At 41.3% G+C, this 17,720-nt stretch overlaps 1 protein-coding gene across 3 annotated transcripts in view; it reads right to left on the bottom strand.

The window, feature by feature from the left end:
- Window positions 1-17,720, bottom strand: part of hipk2 (homeodomain interacting protein kinase 2) — an 86,655-nt gene that overhangs the window by 25,031 nt on the left and 43,904 nt on the right. For all 3 annotated transcript variants that reach the window (XM_019894057.1, XM_019894058.1, XM_019894059.1), the window contains exons 3-5: window positions 4,426-4,549; window positions 3,515-3,634; window positions 2,317-2,403 (exon numbers count right to left, since the gene is read on the bottom strand). In XM_019894057.1, the coding sequence (XP_019749616.1) occupies window positions 2,317-2,403; window positions 3,515-3,634; window positions 4,426-4,549 (331 nt within the window). The remainder of the gene's footprint in view (window positions 1-2,316; window positions 2,404-3,514; window positions 3,635-4,425; window positions 4,550-17,720) is intronic.

Here is a 17,720-nt window from a genome sequence, read left to right as displayed (position 1 = left end):
GAAGTTCCTACAATTACCTCAATGTGGAATGGCGGGTGTTTGGTATGCACGTATGCTGTGCTTAGTGAGTCACGGTGACGCATGACGAATAGTTAAACTGAGCATTTCTTCAAAGAAGCTTAAATTGGCGTTTCCACCCTGCTGGCTGTGAGATGATTGGGCAATAAAGGCATTTAGGGTAACCGGAAAATTTTATTTGAAGTCAGTGCCATGCAATCAATTGTCACCATTGACTCTTCACGCAGTAATCGCTGCTTGTTGTGACAGACGGGCATAACAACTTTCAATAAATAAATAAAGTGGCAAAATCAAGTCGTATACTGTAGTTGCCAAGCTGTCGACATTTCGGAATTAACGCATTGTGTTTCAGCTCAAAGCGGTATTAGCAAGCACACTTTGAACCAACTCTTTTCACTCACTCACAAACGGGGGGAGCAAACAATGCCCGAGAAGCATCTGCGTCTCGCTCCCCAAGCCAGATGGCTGACGACTCCAAGACAATAAACTGCCAAACCCACGCCATGAACTTAACTTAATGTGACAAACAATACACAATAAAGCAGAGGAAACTTATTGAATACACCCCGTATTATCATTATCACACTTCTATGTCAAACTTGAAACTTTTGAAGTTTTATTTTGTATCACAAGGACATTATCGTCCCCAAATGTTCATATTTCAATTGAGATTATGTGATGTATGAACGATTTCTTGAGTGAATGGACAATGAGGAGCGTCGGTCTTTTAGAATATCAACTCAAGGTGCACATGAACGCCTTCGTTGAATATAGAGCAACAAGCAACTACAACCTCATTGTTAACCGTCTTAATTCATTCGATCTCAATTCGGTCTCTCGGGTTACCTTTACTGACGATCGATTAGCAGGTTAATTTAAATTTTAGCGTTGCTAATCAGTTAGCTAGGTTGTTGCGGAGTAGTAACTAACGTTAAAGGGTGGAAGTTCAAAGAGCATAGCTCAATTGGCTAGTAGTTCGTAAAACACCTTAGCAGAGCGAACATAGAGAAAAGCTGACACAAACAACATTTCATTTCTACAATAAGGAATGGTGGTGTTACTGCCGTTAAGACACGATTTTATTTACCTCGATTTCAAAGTCGGGAAGGTTGAACGCTGCCCTGAATAGCGAACAGAAGTGGGCTATGGCGGGCACTTCCCACCAAGACTGGACTTCTTCCACAGAAACTGTACATCCCTGGGACATTTTCAGACTGGACAAATTGTGTCACGTTTGTTTCTCACATTAGAAAGCGGTTTAAGGTTCAAAAGTTCAATGAAACACTTCCGATAAAACTTGCTCGCGCAGGCTGACTGGCTCAGCTGCCATAGCGATTCGCCGGGCTCTTCAATCTGTTTCAATCAGTCCCAGCGGAGTTGAACAGATGGGCAGGGCCGTACCATTATTCGTCAGAGAGGGGAGAAGGGACACATGGTGTTAGAGTTAATACTACAAATAAACAAACCTATGAAGACTTATTCCAATATAATACCGCCCTAAGACACTTTTATAAATCTCTATTTGATTTTGGCGGTTGAAGACACAAATCTATCGGGGCAGAAAAAGTATATTATTTTTAAATCCCTATTGGGCTTGATTGTGCGACCTTCGTTTAAAGGGAATGTTTTGAACGGTGAAATAACGATTAAAGTGTAGATAATTGCTTTGTGTCAAGTAATTATTTCTGAGTTTAATTAAAAATAATTGATTGGTGTACTATTTGTTTTTTTTCTTTCAATGTTTTTAATGTCGTTCTTCACATTAAGACAAGTACAACAAGAATAATAACAACCACGAAAACAATGTTAAAAACGATCCTAATCCTCCAACACGCCTGTGATCTCATTTAGATTTCGTAAACAACATCCCCTAAAAGGCTTTGGCCATTATACAACATAGGGGCTCCCCCTATCGTACTAAACACAAACCGCATGCACTTGGGAAAATTACGATCAGTGCAATCGATTCCAGACCAGTATGCAGTGAGAGATAATTAGGGGCACCTATCCAATTTCACTTAGTTTGTTCAACAAAAAACAAACACACACACACACACACACACACACATATATATATATATATATTGTGTGTGTGCTGTGGCAAGAATCAAAAAACTTTTTGCAAATGTGATGAAATAACACCGTTATTAAAGTGTGGTACTATTACAATGCACAATATATTCTTATTTTTACTACGATGATGATATTTATGATGATGATTATTGTTATTGTCATCATCATCATCATCATGTGCACTGTGTGTTACAAGTTGTGCTCTGTGATATTGCAACCACATACCTGGGCCATATCATCCAAGCAGTTGAAGATGTACTTGCGCGCCTCCTTGGACTTGATCCCTGTTTCTCTCTCGTGGTCCTCAGGAGTCTGTGGGAGACATAAAGCAGATGTTCCTCTCAAACCCTCAACATGCTTCCCCTCTAGACCTGCACTATTTATACGTGACTCATTATAGCCTCCTGTTGCTGATGTACAGCAGGACACAGCTTGACTCACCAACCCGTCCGTGCAGGTTGCTTTTATGAAAGTATGAGCTGTATGTTTGCATGTGCACGAGTTAATTGATAATATGGTAACAATACTCTTGAAATATTACAATTTCTTTAGTGTCCCATGTCATTTCAAATTAAAATTACAGCCTCAAAATAAAGAACAATTTGCAAAACTAACAACTGTCCATCCCCACGAAACTGGTAGGCAGGGACGTCAAGTAATTACTGTACAGGTACAAGGAACTGTAACGTAGAAACAAAGCACTCGTCAGACGGAACACAAAGTTTAAAATATGATCTGCACATCAACATGCCTGTTGTAGGATAAGACACCATGAGTTCATCATAAAGCTAATCAGTGACTTTTTCCGCATGATGTTCTATGGGCTAAAGTTCACGTGCTGGTCATGTTTGTTTGTTTCTTTTAACCCGTAGCCGCAACAGGCCATACATATTGTCAGACCAAAAAAAAAAAACAAATCATAGGTAAAGAAGACAGACAATAAGAAGTGGGTTCAGAATCAAATCATAAAACCTGGGTGGAGTGTGGTAAAAAAAAAAAATTAAATTAATAAATAAATGCACCGGGTAGAAAATGAATACATAAATAAATAATTGATGAATCCAAGATACCTTATTCAAGCCCATATTTCCATCATTCTCAATACCGAGGCAGAATGAGACATCATCAAGATCTCAACCCCATTGAAAATCTTTCACATGGTCTGTAAAAGGACTTTGCGCAGTGATCTTGACTAGTTTGTCATCGATGCAAAATGCTACCCAGTCATTTAAGCAATAAATGCTGTGAAATTTGGATCAAGCTCTTTTATGACTGTGTGCTTTAGTATGTACTGTAAGTATGTGGGTGCTAACACTGCAATAACAGAACAAACAACCCCCCCCCCCCTCAATTTCATATGTATTGACTTCAAACAGGACACTAGTGTGATCTTGTTTATGATTTTCGGTGGATTTGGGTTTACCTTAAGTCTCCACAAAGGATAGGTGGAGTCAGGGTCTCTATTGAAGAACCTGGTGGTCTTTGTCCCTGCGCTCAACAGATACTCTGCAGGCAGACCCTGAGTCTGTGAGATGTATCGGATCTTCAAGACAGAAAAAAAAAAACATTTCAAGGGGGATGTTTTTTTTTCTGTAGTTTGAGGACAAAGAAAGACCATTTTAGAAAACATTCCAAGAATCCAACCAACAATTCAAAGGTAGCAATGATTCACAAATGAGACATTCTGCCAAGCTTGCGTTAAAATCCGACAAGTTTGTTTGGCGTTGAAGCAGAACTCTGCAATGGTCTGGCCATTGATTCTGATTGAGGGAATTCAGCAATGTCTCGCTCTGGAGCACAGGGGCCTACTAATTGGATGAATGGCACTGTGGCATATGTTCCTATAAACAGGGTGGGGGTAGAGTGGGCAAGACTCACAATGGGCTGTTGTGGGGATTGAAGCAATTCATTTGGGGGAAAAAAAAAAAACAACAACACACTGACATACACATGTATGAATGCTTCTGAAATGTGTGCAATCACCTAAACAAGCAAGCATGTAAAGTCAACTGAGGGTCCAACACCTGATCATAGAGATTGACCGATTATAGGCCGGGTGGATTATCTGCACCGATATTCGGCATTTACTGGAACTTGTTTTTTGTTTGAAATTAAAACAAAGATAAGTGAAAGTTTAACATTTTAGTTATTTGGAAATTTTTGAAAGGTTGATTTATAGAAAAGTATTAACAACTATTTCAAATTTTGACACCAATATTTTCCATTTTACAAGATAATGAATATCAGATCAAAATATTGGTTATCACCCTCTCCTTAACTACGAATAAAATTTCTCAATCCTGAAAAAAAAAAAACATATTGGTCTGTCTTTACCTGATCGTACTCTGAGGCTCCAGGGTAGAGTGGCCATCCCAAGAAGAGCTCAGCTATCACACAGCCCAGGGACCACATATCTATCGCCTCACAAAACGGCAGGCCCAGGATGATTTCTGGAGCTCTGTTAGAGGAAGAATAAACAGTCATTAACAAACAGACATTAAATTAAGACCATCGGTTTCTGGGTGTTTCCTCTCACTTTGGTTCTCATTATATTAAGTGCAATCACATTAGATGGAATTGGTGCAACCATAATAGGAGTCTTCTGTGACTAACAAATACATTGAAGAGCCACCCACACATGTGTGACAGGAGCGCCAGCCATGCAGAGAGCTTATTTTCACACTTAATGTGAGCTTGTGGAGAGACGCTAAGCGCACTAAGGAAAAATTCAGAGCAAGAGAAGGGGGGGATGCGATCCATGATTAAGAGCGATATTGCACCAAATACAAACGGACGGCATAATCTTTGGAGAAAACTACACGTTATTGTCAGGACAAAAGGGCTGATTTGTATGTTTAATCTTTTGTAGAAACATTATTATTGATCATCCATCTTCAGATGAGACTGTGCTGATTCCAAAGCCCAACTAGTGGCCACATATTAAGAAAACAAACAAGAAGAAACAAGTATCCACAACGAACCAACAAAATCCCAAACAAAAAAGGCAGTGAAAGCAAAAGAGGGGGAAAATAAAAAATTTTACCAGAGGTTAGTTAATAGGGCAGCATTGAAGCAGGCACCAGGACAAAAAGGTCCGGCAAGCAGTGGCAACACCATTTCACAAAGATACCCGACACCCTAACACAAAAAAAGGCCAGAGACGGCAATGAAAGCACTTCCGCACAGGCATAAAAGAGGTTGCGAGCTGGTGAGACCAGCAGTAACAGAGATGCTTTAAATCTGAGATGGACAACAGCATGATTAATCCATAGTGGCCTGTTAGACTGGAAAGCCAGCCACTGTTTCACTGTGGTGGATGGCCCTGCACACATATGGATCTATAGGTGGTGCATTGAAGAATGTTTTTCACTTCCAAATCCATGCTGAGGCTGCTCGACACTGAAAAAAAAAATGGTGTGTTGAATTTACTCAATTTTATTTTCTCAGGTGGCTGCACACAATACAATCATCTGGATCTAGCTACATTTTTAAGTAGGCGTGTTGTCTATTTAAAATGTATATCTGCATCCAGGTGATTCTCATTTATGTACGCACTTGAAATAAATTTCAGTAAATTCAACACACCATTTTTTTCAGTGTAGTGAGTTCAGGGGACCCATGCACACATATCAGCTTTAAGTCTCACATGCCATTGAGCTGAGGTGCGACAGTTGTGGTATTATGTTTGACGTCAAAGCCATTGAAGCTAGCAGCCATAAATAAATGGAACATTAGGAAGTGATTAGTGTTTCAGCTTTGGTAAAATGCTTCCATGTACATATGTTGAGCAGAGCTTCAAGGCTACAAGAACTCTGCACCTGTTTGTGCTGGTGAAATGTGTTACGATGATGTCATGTTTGGACCCAGTCTGGCCGGAACCTTCCTAGGTTATCCTCTAATGCACTGCTTCGACCATTCGTGTGGCTTTGTTGCATGTGCCTGCTCCTCTAGTTCAGCAATTGAGAGAATGAGACAGAAGAAGAGAGATCCGAAGGACGGGGGCGGGGAAGAGGAGAATGACATTGTTGCTCATCATTTCAAAATACAAGTGCAAATCAACATCTGCCTGTGCAATATTGCCTTCACACCTGCTGATGCAGACCTTGCACTGGAACCGACAGACATTTTTTGCTCCTTTCATTATCACGACTAGTCGTTAATAATTCATGAAGAGTCTCTGTGATATAGTTGAGACTGTTAGAGTTTGGTGCCAAACAACAAATTGAACTTTAGTTCTGGGACTTTTTAAAACCTTTTAAAGTCACAAAAATGGACATGAGGCCTTTTCTAAGCCAACAGAATATTGTCAGATTCACCTGGCAAGAACCAATATTGAAGTGCTCGGTGACAATCGGTGATAAAATTGACATTTTGCTGACACTGATGAGTCGTCACCATTTAACGTGCACCACTTTAAATTCATCTACAGATGACATTACACAACGTCTCTCATTGGGATGTCTCTTGTTGCAGAAATTTGCTAGATAAAGTGCAAACCTTATGCAAACTTTTGGTCAGGGTCTTTCTCTGGATTTTTAACGTGCCTCGACAAATCCTTAGTGTTTGGGTTGAAGGCATGGAGCTAACAACAGAAAGAGTGCATGGAAAAGACAGAGCGAGAGAGTGCATGCTCACATCCTCACAGCTGGCTCGATCATTGATAAGCCCAAATCCCTTTGGGAGTCGGAGATGGCACCAATCATGAATGGACCCTTTCTTAGCCCCCTCACCCTTCCCCACAGTCAGTCCAGCAAACCCCTACCCGCCCCACTTTCTACCTCATCCCCCTCCCTCCATCGAATGAAGCTCTTTGCCAGCTAAACCCCCTTTCAAACCCCTTCAAACTAGGGCATAGAGGTCCAGACTATCCCTTCAAACCCGCCTCTGCGCCCTCTGCTCTGCTGAACCGTGCCTGTGCTTGGCTTGCCTGCCAAGCGCGCACACACACACACACACACACACACACACACACACACACACACACACACACACACACACACACACACACACACACACACACACACACAGCTGACTTCACAGGCTGTGTGCATGTCAGGATGTATCCATCAGGCTGACCTTCCCTGAGCTTGGGTCCAGACGGGAGACGGATGGATCCCTGAAAGCCTAATGCATTTACACACATACATGAGCAACTCACAATCACAACCATGCACATGCGTGCACATCACACACAGACAGGACAGACAATCTACGGTAATGGAGTAGATCTCTTTCATTTCAGCTCCAAAGACTTCATCATTGGCCCGTATGTAAGTATGTTTTATTCAAATAGCCACTTAGAACTGCCCTCCTAAGTGAGCAGCGTGTACACTGGATGTAAATAACATCAACGGAGCACGGGACAGCTAGCCACCGGTAACAAGAAAAAGCACTTCATGGGAAAAGAGGCCATCATTAACTGTCCTCTCGAGTATTTGCTTTCTTCTTTCCCTTTCCTCCCCTCGCTTTGACTCTTACCCTGGCTCCATCCAGCTTTTTCCCCTGCCTAATGGAACAAGCTTAGGTCTGTGCTATGAATGACTTCCTGGCTCTCCCTGGGTATTCATCTACATATTCATGCCCCCGAAGGCTCCGTCACAGTCTTACTGAATGCATACCATGGAGAAACACTTTTTCTCGCAATACTACATGGTAGTGGCGGACTGTGAAATCAATGTTTGGCCCTTCATTCCCTGCCGCGCACCTGTGGCTTCCAGAAATCATGCTCCTACTCTTTCCAGCCACTCCACCTGCTCTCATCACTTCAGCAATCGCCGTAAGAATTGTATACGTGGCAGACATTAGATGCAGGGATCATGTAAATGCACATTCATTCAGGCAATTTCCATTCTGAGGGCTTCTATTGCAGGTGGCCGAGGGGGGTAATGTGGGAGGGCTTTGTCTGGACAAGACAAACTTTTTCACAGAATCCTTGAAAAATGTAGCCTCGCTCTCTTAGGAGGGGCGACGTTCTCACTGCTCAAGGTCCTGAAAACCGAGTCCTCTCTTTTCCTTTTTTCTTTCCTCACCCTACGAGAAACGGAAAAGCAAAAGAGCTGACGAGCCAGCCATTGCTTTACTTATAAAAGTACAAGCAGTCCCAGTGGAGTGCGTAATGCATTACAACAAGACAAGTCAAAGCATGGGAAAGTAAGGGTGGCAGACTGAGGGATAGGCACATCACTCAAAATATGCGGATGTCGTGAAATAGCAGGCATATTGCCACAGGGCTTGAAAAGGTATAATTGCAGATGTGTCAACTGATCAAAAGAAACTGTTAATACATCTAATATATCATTATCAGCTGGTATAAACTATGAATTACTGAGCTCACATGCTTTTATCGGTTGAGCCAACACAGCCTGACGTACAGTTCAGTCCAGCTGCTATGGAGAACAGTCAAATAACACACGTTTAGAGTGCTAATTCTCCTGTCCTTTTTTTCATGTGTTTAACATAATGAGGTGTTTAGCATGCAGGGAGCCACCACATGTAGTACGAGGTGAAGTTCTTTTGTCGGTGGAGCCACATACACTGTACAAGACTGAATTTTCAAATATTTGTAGCCAAGAAAAGAAGCAATTTCTATGAGGTTGATGGGCTCAAGTATTGGGACTTCTGGAAACATTACACCAACAGGGAACTGATAATGGGTGCAGTTTACATCTGGAGGGCTCTCTCAAGGCCTCTGCTGGGAAAAGTACATATCACACTTGTTTGAAGATGTACCATAGGTGGGGACTCACTTTTCAAAGGATTTTTGATTGGTCAATGATGGGGATGTGTCACAGAGTGATGCTTGATAGCAGATGTAGGGAACACAGAAATAACGCCCCGAGCCTTTTGCAACAGTATTTTGTGAGTGGACTGACTGTCAGACATTATTAGCCCAGACCGTACTGGCCAGACATTGACCAACCCCCGAGGCATGTGTCCATGTGTCATACTTTTGTCTGCATCCAGCCAGGCTTGTGAGAAATCCAAAATTGATATTTAAAAGTACAGTACACGGATACATTTTGAAGGAAAGTGTTGAATCAAGATTTTCGATGCTTCACAATGATGGCCCTGCCGTCTTCAAAGTCACGATTCATTGTCATAAGTCTTGAGGAAATGCAGGGCCACACAACAAGCGAGCTATTGTGCAGTAAAGCCAAACTGAAAAGCGGGAATGCAATCAGACGATAACACATCCCTACAAGCAGTCAGTCAACCAGCTTTACCAGCTGGTGTGCCTGTCAGGAAGGCTGAGATGCATCACCAAAGCAGGCGGTGGGAGGAGGGGGCATCTTGGGCAGCGAGACAGCAGGATTCGCTGTCGGGATGGCACAGGCAGACAAGTCAGGCAGATGGAAAACTGAGGCATTGATCACTTTGGAAAATTGAAGTGTATGACACATTTAGACACATTTGGCTCCACCTCCAGCAAATCATCAAAAGTCAAATGAACAAAAACAGCATCAGATGAAAAAAATAAATAAATAAACACCCATGCACAGGCAAGTCACTACAGACCCTTTGACCAATCTGGAAAATATACTGTGTGGACTACAATATTTGGACAGGTAGCTATAATAATTCCAGGACGTGAATGATCCAACCCTTTGCAACTCTAATCATAGTTTGCACGCTTGCCAACTACAGTGGAAAAATGGTGTGTTGAATTTACTCAATTGTATTTTATCAAGTGGCTGCACACAATAGAATCATCTGGATTTAGATTCATTTTTTAAGATGTAGTCCACTTAAAAAATGCATCTGGATCCTGATAATTTTGTTTTGTGCACTTTTTCGGTGTGGTCTCTGTTCTCACTCACTCCAACAATGTTTTATGTTGTTGAGGACAAGGCTCTCAAATTTTTCCACCCAAACTCATCCATCCAGAGCAGAAAAAGGACCTTTTCATTTTAACTGCTCCCACAAAGTTGCAAGCATGAATGTAAGGGTAAAGGATCAGTTCATTAATTGATTTAGAAGAATATTTCCAACCTTACAGAGTACACCTGAAAGCGAAATGCACTATCAAAGCATCTCAGGCATTTAAAATGATGGCCTAACTAAACAAAACCAAATCATCTGTGCATCCCTTGATTTTTATCCCCTCGGAAAGCTTAGACAGACGGATTAGTGCGATTTCTGTCTAGTTTCATTCAGCCAGACTGGAACAGGTTGTGAAAGTGTAAAAAAACATGTTACTGCGTCAATATATCCAATTATAATGATTTAGAGAGTCAAAGGAAGAGATCAAATAAAGATCAGGAGAGAGTGTAGGTAGTCAGGTTTGAGAGTAAAAAGGCTTTTCTTGGTTGTGTGGTAAAAGATGCGATGTAGATTAGGAGATTCCATTCGAAATGCGATGGCCGACTAATGTTAGATCAACAGACAGTATGCACACAAACACAGACACACACACACACACACACACACACAGACACACACACACACCCACACACACACACACACACACACACACACACACACACACACACACACACACACACACACACACACCATTACATTTCATTAAGAGGCATTGCAGTGACTGACTAATAGGCCTTGTCACAATAACACATTTTTTAGGAAAATACGGTATATTTTCCTAGAAACGATCATGATAACCAATAGTATTGTTGATAGGGTTTTTTTATGCCACTGATATTGTGATATTAGACCAAATTCAAGTCCATCCTTTGTAGGAGCAATTATAGCTTTGAATTCTCAAGAATATGGAATATTGACATCGAAATGTAGAACAAATAAAATATCATCGATATAAAATAGAAATGAAACATACTCAGGCCTTGTTCACAAACATTTCACTTCAACAAATATTAACACATACAAGTATGTATCTGTAGTTGCAGAATAAAACGAGATGTCTTTCATCTCCTCTTTCATCTGGTTGGACAAGCCCAAAATGGCTTTTTGGCAAATGTTTTTTTTTTTCTTTTTTTTTTCTTTCGGCAATTCATACTGCACTTCAATCTGCAGCATTGCTTAAAACGCTCTTTGCTCAACATTTTTGATTGGCTGCATCTCGTTTGCCCGAAGGTGAGTAACATTATTTGTGAAAATGTGCTTTTTTTTTTTTTTTTTGTGCCGTCACATTTATATTTGCATTGTTGAGCAAGGGCATTCTTAATTGCAAGCTGTCGGAAAATGGTGCGCCCTCCGTGTCCCGCTGTGTTTTTTTTTTTCCACGGATGAAAGACTTGGGTGTGATGATTGTATTTTAAATGGACTTTGAGGTTTGTTGCGTTGTGGCTTTCTTTGTACAAATGCGACACAGTGACTCATTGATGTGATCGGGCTCTTGTTCATCTGGGATGAATTCAAAATGTTCCCACGCAACCACTGCTGCATTATTCTTTGGAAATAACTCTGTTAATGCCAGTCAACTTTGCGGAATTGTACAACTGCAGTTTTCGGAAAACGTATCATCCACTCCACTAATGTATTCTTTCTCTGCTTCAAGGCCATTCACCGTGTGTGTGTGTGTTTGTGTGTGTGTGTGTGTGTGTGTGTGTGTGTGTGTGTGTGTGTGTGTGTGTGTGTGTGTGTGTGTGTGTGTGCGTGTGTGTGTGTGTGTGTGTGTGTGTGTGCGTGTGCATGATATGGCATGATGCCGCAATTTTTGGTAAGCAAAGTGACTACAAATAAATAAAGCGGACTCAGGGTGCTGCATGCAGGCTAATGGTTAGTTATAAATTGACAGGCACCAACTTCATTCTTTACCCACTCATTGGACACAACATTAGTGCAACTGAACTGCCTGATGAGATGCTAGACATGAGCTGTATCAAAAACGATGCCTTTGCTCAAGATAAGAAGAGCATTCAGTAGAGTGCAGTCTTCTGCCAAAGCTGGTCATCTGTGCCCTAAACATGTATATCAGCATTCAACTTTAATTGAAAAACAAAGTTATGGATCACAAATATCCAGTCATCAGTTAATTTATGCCACACCATGATGTATAAATTTGTGGAGATTGGCTAGTTAGATTTCGATGCTGACAGTCAACATATTTACACTGTAAATCCAGGACATGCACATTTACAGGGTGTACAAAAAAAAGAACACTGAAATGTGTTTTGTGTTTGTCAAAGGAATATTTCAGATTAAATTTTTATCACACAGCTTGAAATCGAACAAGAAAAAAAAACACTGTTTTACTGTATTAAAAAAAAATCCTCAGTAGCACTCTAGGGGGAAGGAAAAAAACAGTTCAAAGCTTTGTCTGGCTGCCACTGTTATTTTACCAATGGGTTGAGGTGTAAAATAAAGGAGCAATTGATCTTGTAGCAAGTTTTAAAGCTATATACCATATTTTCATGACCAAATGGCGCACTTAAAAGTTTTCTCCAAAATGGACGGGCGTCTAACAATGCGAATAATGTAAAAGCCGAATGTATGCACCAAGTTCCAAAATCTGTGAATACTATTGCATGAGTTCGATGATGGCCCACGTCACTGACTGATGTTGTGCCTGCACGCTGCTTATATTGAAGAAAGGCGGACGTAACTGAGGACAGAGAGTAAAGTGGGAAGGGTGGGCGTGAAAGAGGATGCTAAACGCACGCCCCCAGTAAGTGTATATAGTACATAGTACGTGCATTGTGCAAAACAACATCCCAAATATAGCACTTACGAAGTACAGTTTCAACTGCGCGCTTTCAGTTGTGCGGAGGACCAATGCAATAGAGCAGCCGCGAGAGAATTCAAGCTCAAATAATCCACGGTGCTTTTGTTTGATGAAACGGTGCCATTTATCTATCCGGGCAAGGACGACCGTAGTGCAGCAACATCCGGCGGATTAGAAGGAAAAGCTGGCCATCTTCTGCTCCTACTGCAGTAAAATCTGTAATGTTCTGCGTTACATTAAATAAAGACGCTTTCGTGGACAGTTGAATCCTTTATTCTGCCACTCTGCTGGCTTCACTTGGCTTCCATGACCAATTGTTCTCTCAACCAATCCCCACATTCATTCCTACATAAACGCTTGGGCTACGGCAAGTGATGAGAGACAAGCATACTTTGTATTTTGAAATACAACAAAAAGATTGCTGACAAGCTCTTCCAACCCAACCACATCACCAGCATGGATGAGATAACACTCACCTTCAACATGCCGGTGACCCACACTGTCAAGAAGAAGGGGACCGGCACGGTCGCGATACGCTCAACGGGGCCGTATCATAGTCAACTTTCACTGTTGTGCTTGGTTGCCATGGTAATGGACAGAAAAAAAACCAAAGTGAAGTTGCGAGTGGCGAACATAGCTTTACTAAGACTGGGCAGCGAGTTACATATACAATTTGTGAATGGATTCTGGATGCTTTGGCTAACGTGTGCTTGCGCTGTTGCTTAAGCTTTTGCAAAAGACGGCATCATTTCCTCGGACCCACACGGCAACGAGACTGACTCTGATAATACCGCAAGGGAACATGGCATGTTTGATTGTGAACTTGCCCAGTTGTTCATTTCGATGCCAGAAGATTAGGACTTGATTTGAGGATGAGGATTGATCAAAAAAAATAACACAAGTAAATTGTAAAATACCTCAATAAAGTACAACCGAACTCAGTTTTGTTCCCACTACCTTTTTAAAAACATACGACACTGTGCATGCATGCTACTGTATTTTTTAAGCTAGCGTACCTTTTACCATGCCTGCGTCCAATATACAATGCATCTTGTGTATGTGTTAAAACACAGAAATAGCACCCGTAACTAACACTACACTTTTTAATACAGTACGCCGTATGGTTGTGAAACTACGGTATTTGTGGGACACATTGCATACTGTAAAAAACATAAAATATATTGAAATACAGGTGAGGCCTAACTTCTTTAATGTCCAATATGTGGTAAAAATGTAAAAGTGGTATGTACTTTTACAATATGCTTACTGTTGTAGTTTTGCAGTGTGGGTTATCATTACTGTAGCGTGTTAATAACTTGGCACAATAAATGCACGGTAGCAATGGTGAATGATACACAGTTAAGTGCAACCGCATGTTGTTAAATTAATATTGTTCTCTGATGAGAATCAAAGTGAATGATTATGATTTTATTTTCCATTGCATTTTTGCGACACAGCACTTGAAGTGGATCAGGATCTCATTACATTTTAACGTTACGTCCAGTGAGTGCATGCATAATGGCTGGTTATGCAAACAATTACACAAACACATGCACGTCCTTCAGCACGTCCCTGAGGAGAGGTGCAACCTTTGCCTTTTTTCCTTCGAACTCGTATCCCTCTGCTTGCTGTGCCTTGACACATAACACTGCTGCATTCTTCCCTGACAAGAATTAGAAACATCATCACGTAGAGAAACGACAACAGGATTATTAAGGCTTTATGAGAGAATTTGAACAAACAGGCGCCTTCCCCACAGCCTGATCAGAAGACTCTTGTCTGCTTGAGGCCAATAGTATCATCAAGGGTGTGTTTAAAAATATGAAAATATGCTCAGAGTTGCAAGCAGGAATATTTTCAAATTATGTAAATAAGTCTGAGACGTTCTCAAAAAGTGTTTTGTATTGTGAAATAATGAAATGATGTTTCTTCAAAACCATCAGTCAGACTGACAGGTAATTCATGTGGCCCAGAAATGGTGCAATGTCGTCATTTGAAGGCATACGGTTAATCACCGCTCAATGATAACATGCCCACAAATATTTTCATTCATTTTATGATACGCAGAGATTATTTGCTATAGGACCCAGCATGAAAAACAATGAAAGCACAATCAGCATTTATCATGCTGTCGTCATTTGAAGGAATATAATGACATCCTTTGTCAGGTAGTCCTATTTGAAGATTCAATTACAAAGGGCAATGTTGCATTTTATTTGAGGCCTCAATCTGAGACACAGCTTTGATGCTATGACAGTCATTTAAAAGATCATTCAAATTGAAGTCTGTTGTGTGTATTTTATTGAAACTCATCAATTTGCCAAGTTTTTTTTTGTTAGCATTGTGTTAGCTACTATGCCATGTTGTAATTTAATGTTTACCATATGTCTTTTCTTTTTTTTTCAAGCTAATCTTACATTTTATGTTTCCCTTTGACAATGTCAGTGCTGCAAATGCTGCATCCTTGATTTCCCTGAAGGAACCATCTCATTATCCATCCATCCATCAATACAAAGAATGGAGAACTGAATGTGGTTTGCAAAATAATTTCATTTTGTCAAAACAATGGTGGTAAATGGCAGCTAACAATTTAGCACATGAGCAGATCTTGTCAGACAATTTTCAAGGTTCTCGGAATAGAGATATTGATTCTTTTAATTTAGCTCATCCAGTCTGTGAAAATGAAGATGAGTCCGGGGCGTGCCCCGCCTCTTGCCCAAAATCAGTTGGGATAGGCTCCAGCTCACCCGCAACCCAAACATTGAGGATAAGCTAATTGGATGGATGGATGGATCCAGTCTATCTTAAGTGGAACAATGACTAAACTCACTTTAAATAAGCTGAACAAGATTTGGATTTTGTCTTTTTCCCCATTTTTGTTGATTAGGTGATGACACTTTCCAAAAGTAAACACATGCAACATCTAATGTACGCTTTTATAAGAACATACAGTATACCTGTGAAATTTCCAACCATTGTTTATTTTTATGTCTTGGCTTACATTGACAAGAACATCTTCGCAATTGACACATATTCTTGTGGATGAGGAACCTTGTAGTGTACAGTTTAAGTTACATGCACATATTTTAGCACATGAGATCTACAGCAGACCATGATCATGAATTATAAACTAGAGCTAAACATTCACCGTTCAAAAAGGTGGGAAATCAAAACACACTGAAGACTGTGGACTTTTCTGTCTCTTTTGTGTTTGTCTCCCTTTTCTTCCCTTCGATGTGTGAGCAGCGGAGGGTGCTGCTGGATGAATTCCAAAAGGACACTGTGCGAAATGAGCAGTGCTTTGACCTCACACACCCCAAGCACAGCCATTGAGATCACTTCTCCAAGACACACTGGGCAGCACTGGCTGGTGGAAAAGAAATAGGACCAATGGGGATTCAAGTGGCGGGAAAAGGAGACGCGGGAAGGGGAGAGGGGAGGGAAGGGGGGGGGGGGGGGTTGAAACAGCAAACAGGGAGGGTGAGGGAGTGGTGCCTCAACTCCGTGCTGCACTTTAACCGACCCTTTGCCTAAGACTTCATGGGAAATCTTCGGAACAAACACTTTCTGTCATCTCTTCCTGACAAAGCTCTTCTCAGCTGAGTGCAAATCTGACCAGTCCTTGGCGGATGTTGCTTGTACTAATCAGTTTCTGTTGCACATTCCAGACGTTAAAGAGCATGCCTTCAAACAGGAAATTAGCCACAATGTTATTTCTTCCATTGGGTTGGGGAGTCGTTTATTGACTGGGTGGCCAAGAGAGGCCCACAACATGCGCCGAGAAGAAACAGGCAAGACACTTGAGCGTTTCCACAAATTATATATCTGCTTCCTCTCTTTTACTAAGTACACAGGGATACACATGAGAACACCTACCTCATAGACATCACTGCTAACAGCTGCATCCCTGAGGCCTTTGCTATATCCAGCCCAAACACACCCTCGTATCAGCCACATACCTCAATCCTTGCGGGCCCCGAGGGCAGCTTTGCACTGGGGCATCCAATGGGCTGCCGTGGCTGTTTCTGCATGCTTATATCCCTGTCTCTGACACTTCCTCTCTCCCTCCTGCATCGTTCATGTGCACACCTCAAAGTAGAATACATCATTCTCGCTGCCAGCTTAATGAGTCGCAATGTTGCATTTACGACAGTTTTCTGCTTCCAGAGTTATTATCTCAACAGAAGTGGCCTAAAACCAGAAGCTCGGGATGACAATGAGGGGGGGGGGGGGGTTCAAATTCTCAATAAAATATCAAAACAAAAAAAAACCCATCTATTATTATTATTATTGTTGCTATTGTTGAACAGCGAGTATGCAGGGTCCACTGTAGAAAACATGTTTATAATTTCCCTCACAAAATCGTCAACATTTTTTTTCTTTAAACAGTTTCCTGTATGTATGTTTGCTTTGTTTTATTTAATTAATCGATGGACACTCAATGGGTATGGGAGTGTGTCACAAGCAGCCTGTCAGCCACCAGTTGTCCATCCATGCAGTTGATGGACGTGTGAGCCTATCAAGTCCAATCAAGTCCAACCAAGCAACAACATTCAAAACGATTGTTGTCAGTATAGATCGAGATACCTGAATTACCGGGTTTTCTGCACTATAAGGCGCCTCGGAGTATAAGACGCACCTTCAATGAATGGCCTATTTTAAAACTGTTTTCATATGTAGGGCGCACCGCATTATAAGGTGCATAGAATAGAAGCTACAATAATGACTGCGGTTGCGTTATGCATCCACTAGATGGAGATACACTAAAGGGAATACAATACAATACAATACAACTTTATTTAGAAAGAGCTTTCACAACCGCTGCAGCTGTAACAAAGTGCTCCACAGAACATTTAAGGATCAGGATATTGATCCAGATCAGATTATAGGGCGCCCTGTCAGCTTCCGAGAAAATGTAATGATTTTAGGTATGCCTCATAGTGCAGACAATACGGTAGGTCTTATAAACTACAAAAGCTCCACTCTT

Source organism: Hippocampus comes, unplaced genomic scaffold, assembly GCF_001891065.2.
Source record: "Hippocampus comes isolate QL1 unplaced genomic scaffold, H_comes_QL1_v1.1 scaffold104, whole genome shotgun sequence".
Lineage (NCBI taxonomy): Eukaryota > Metazoa > Chordata > Actinopteri > Syngnathiformes > Syngnathidae > Hippocampus > Hippocampus comes.
Note: the sequence above shows the minus strand (reverse complement) of the source record. Positions and strands in the feature narration are given on the sequence as shown.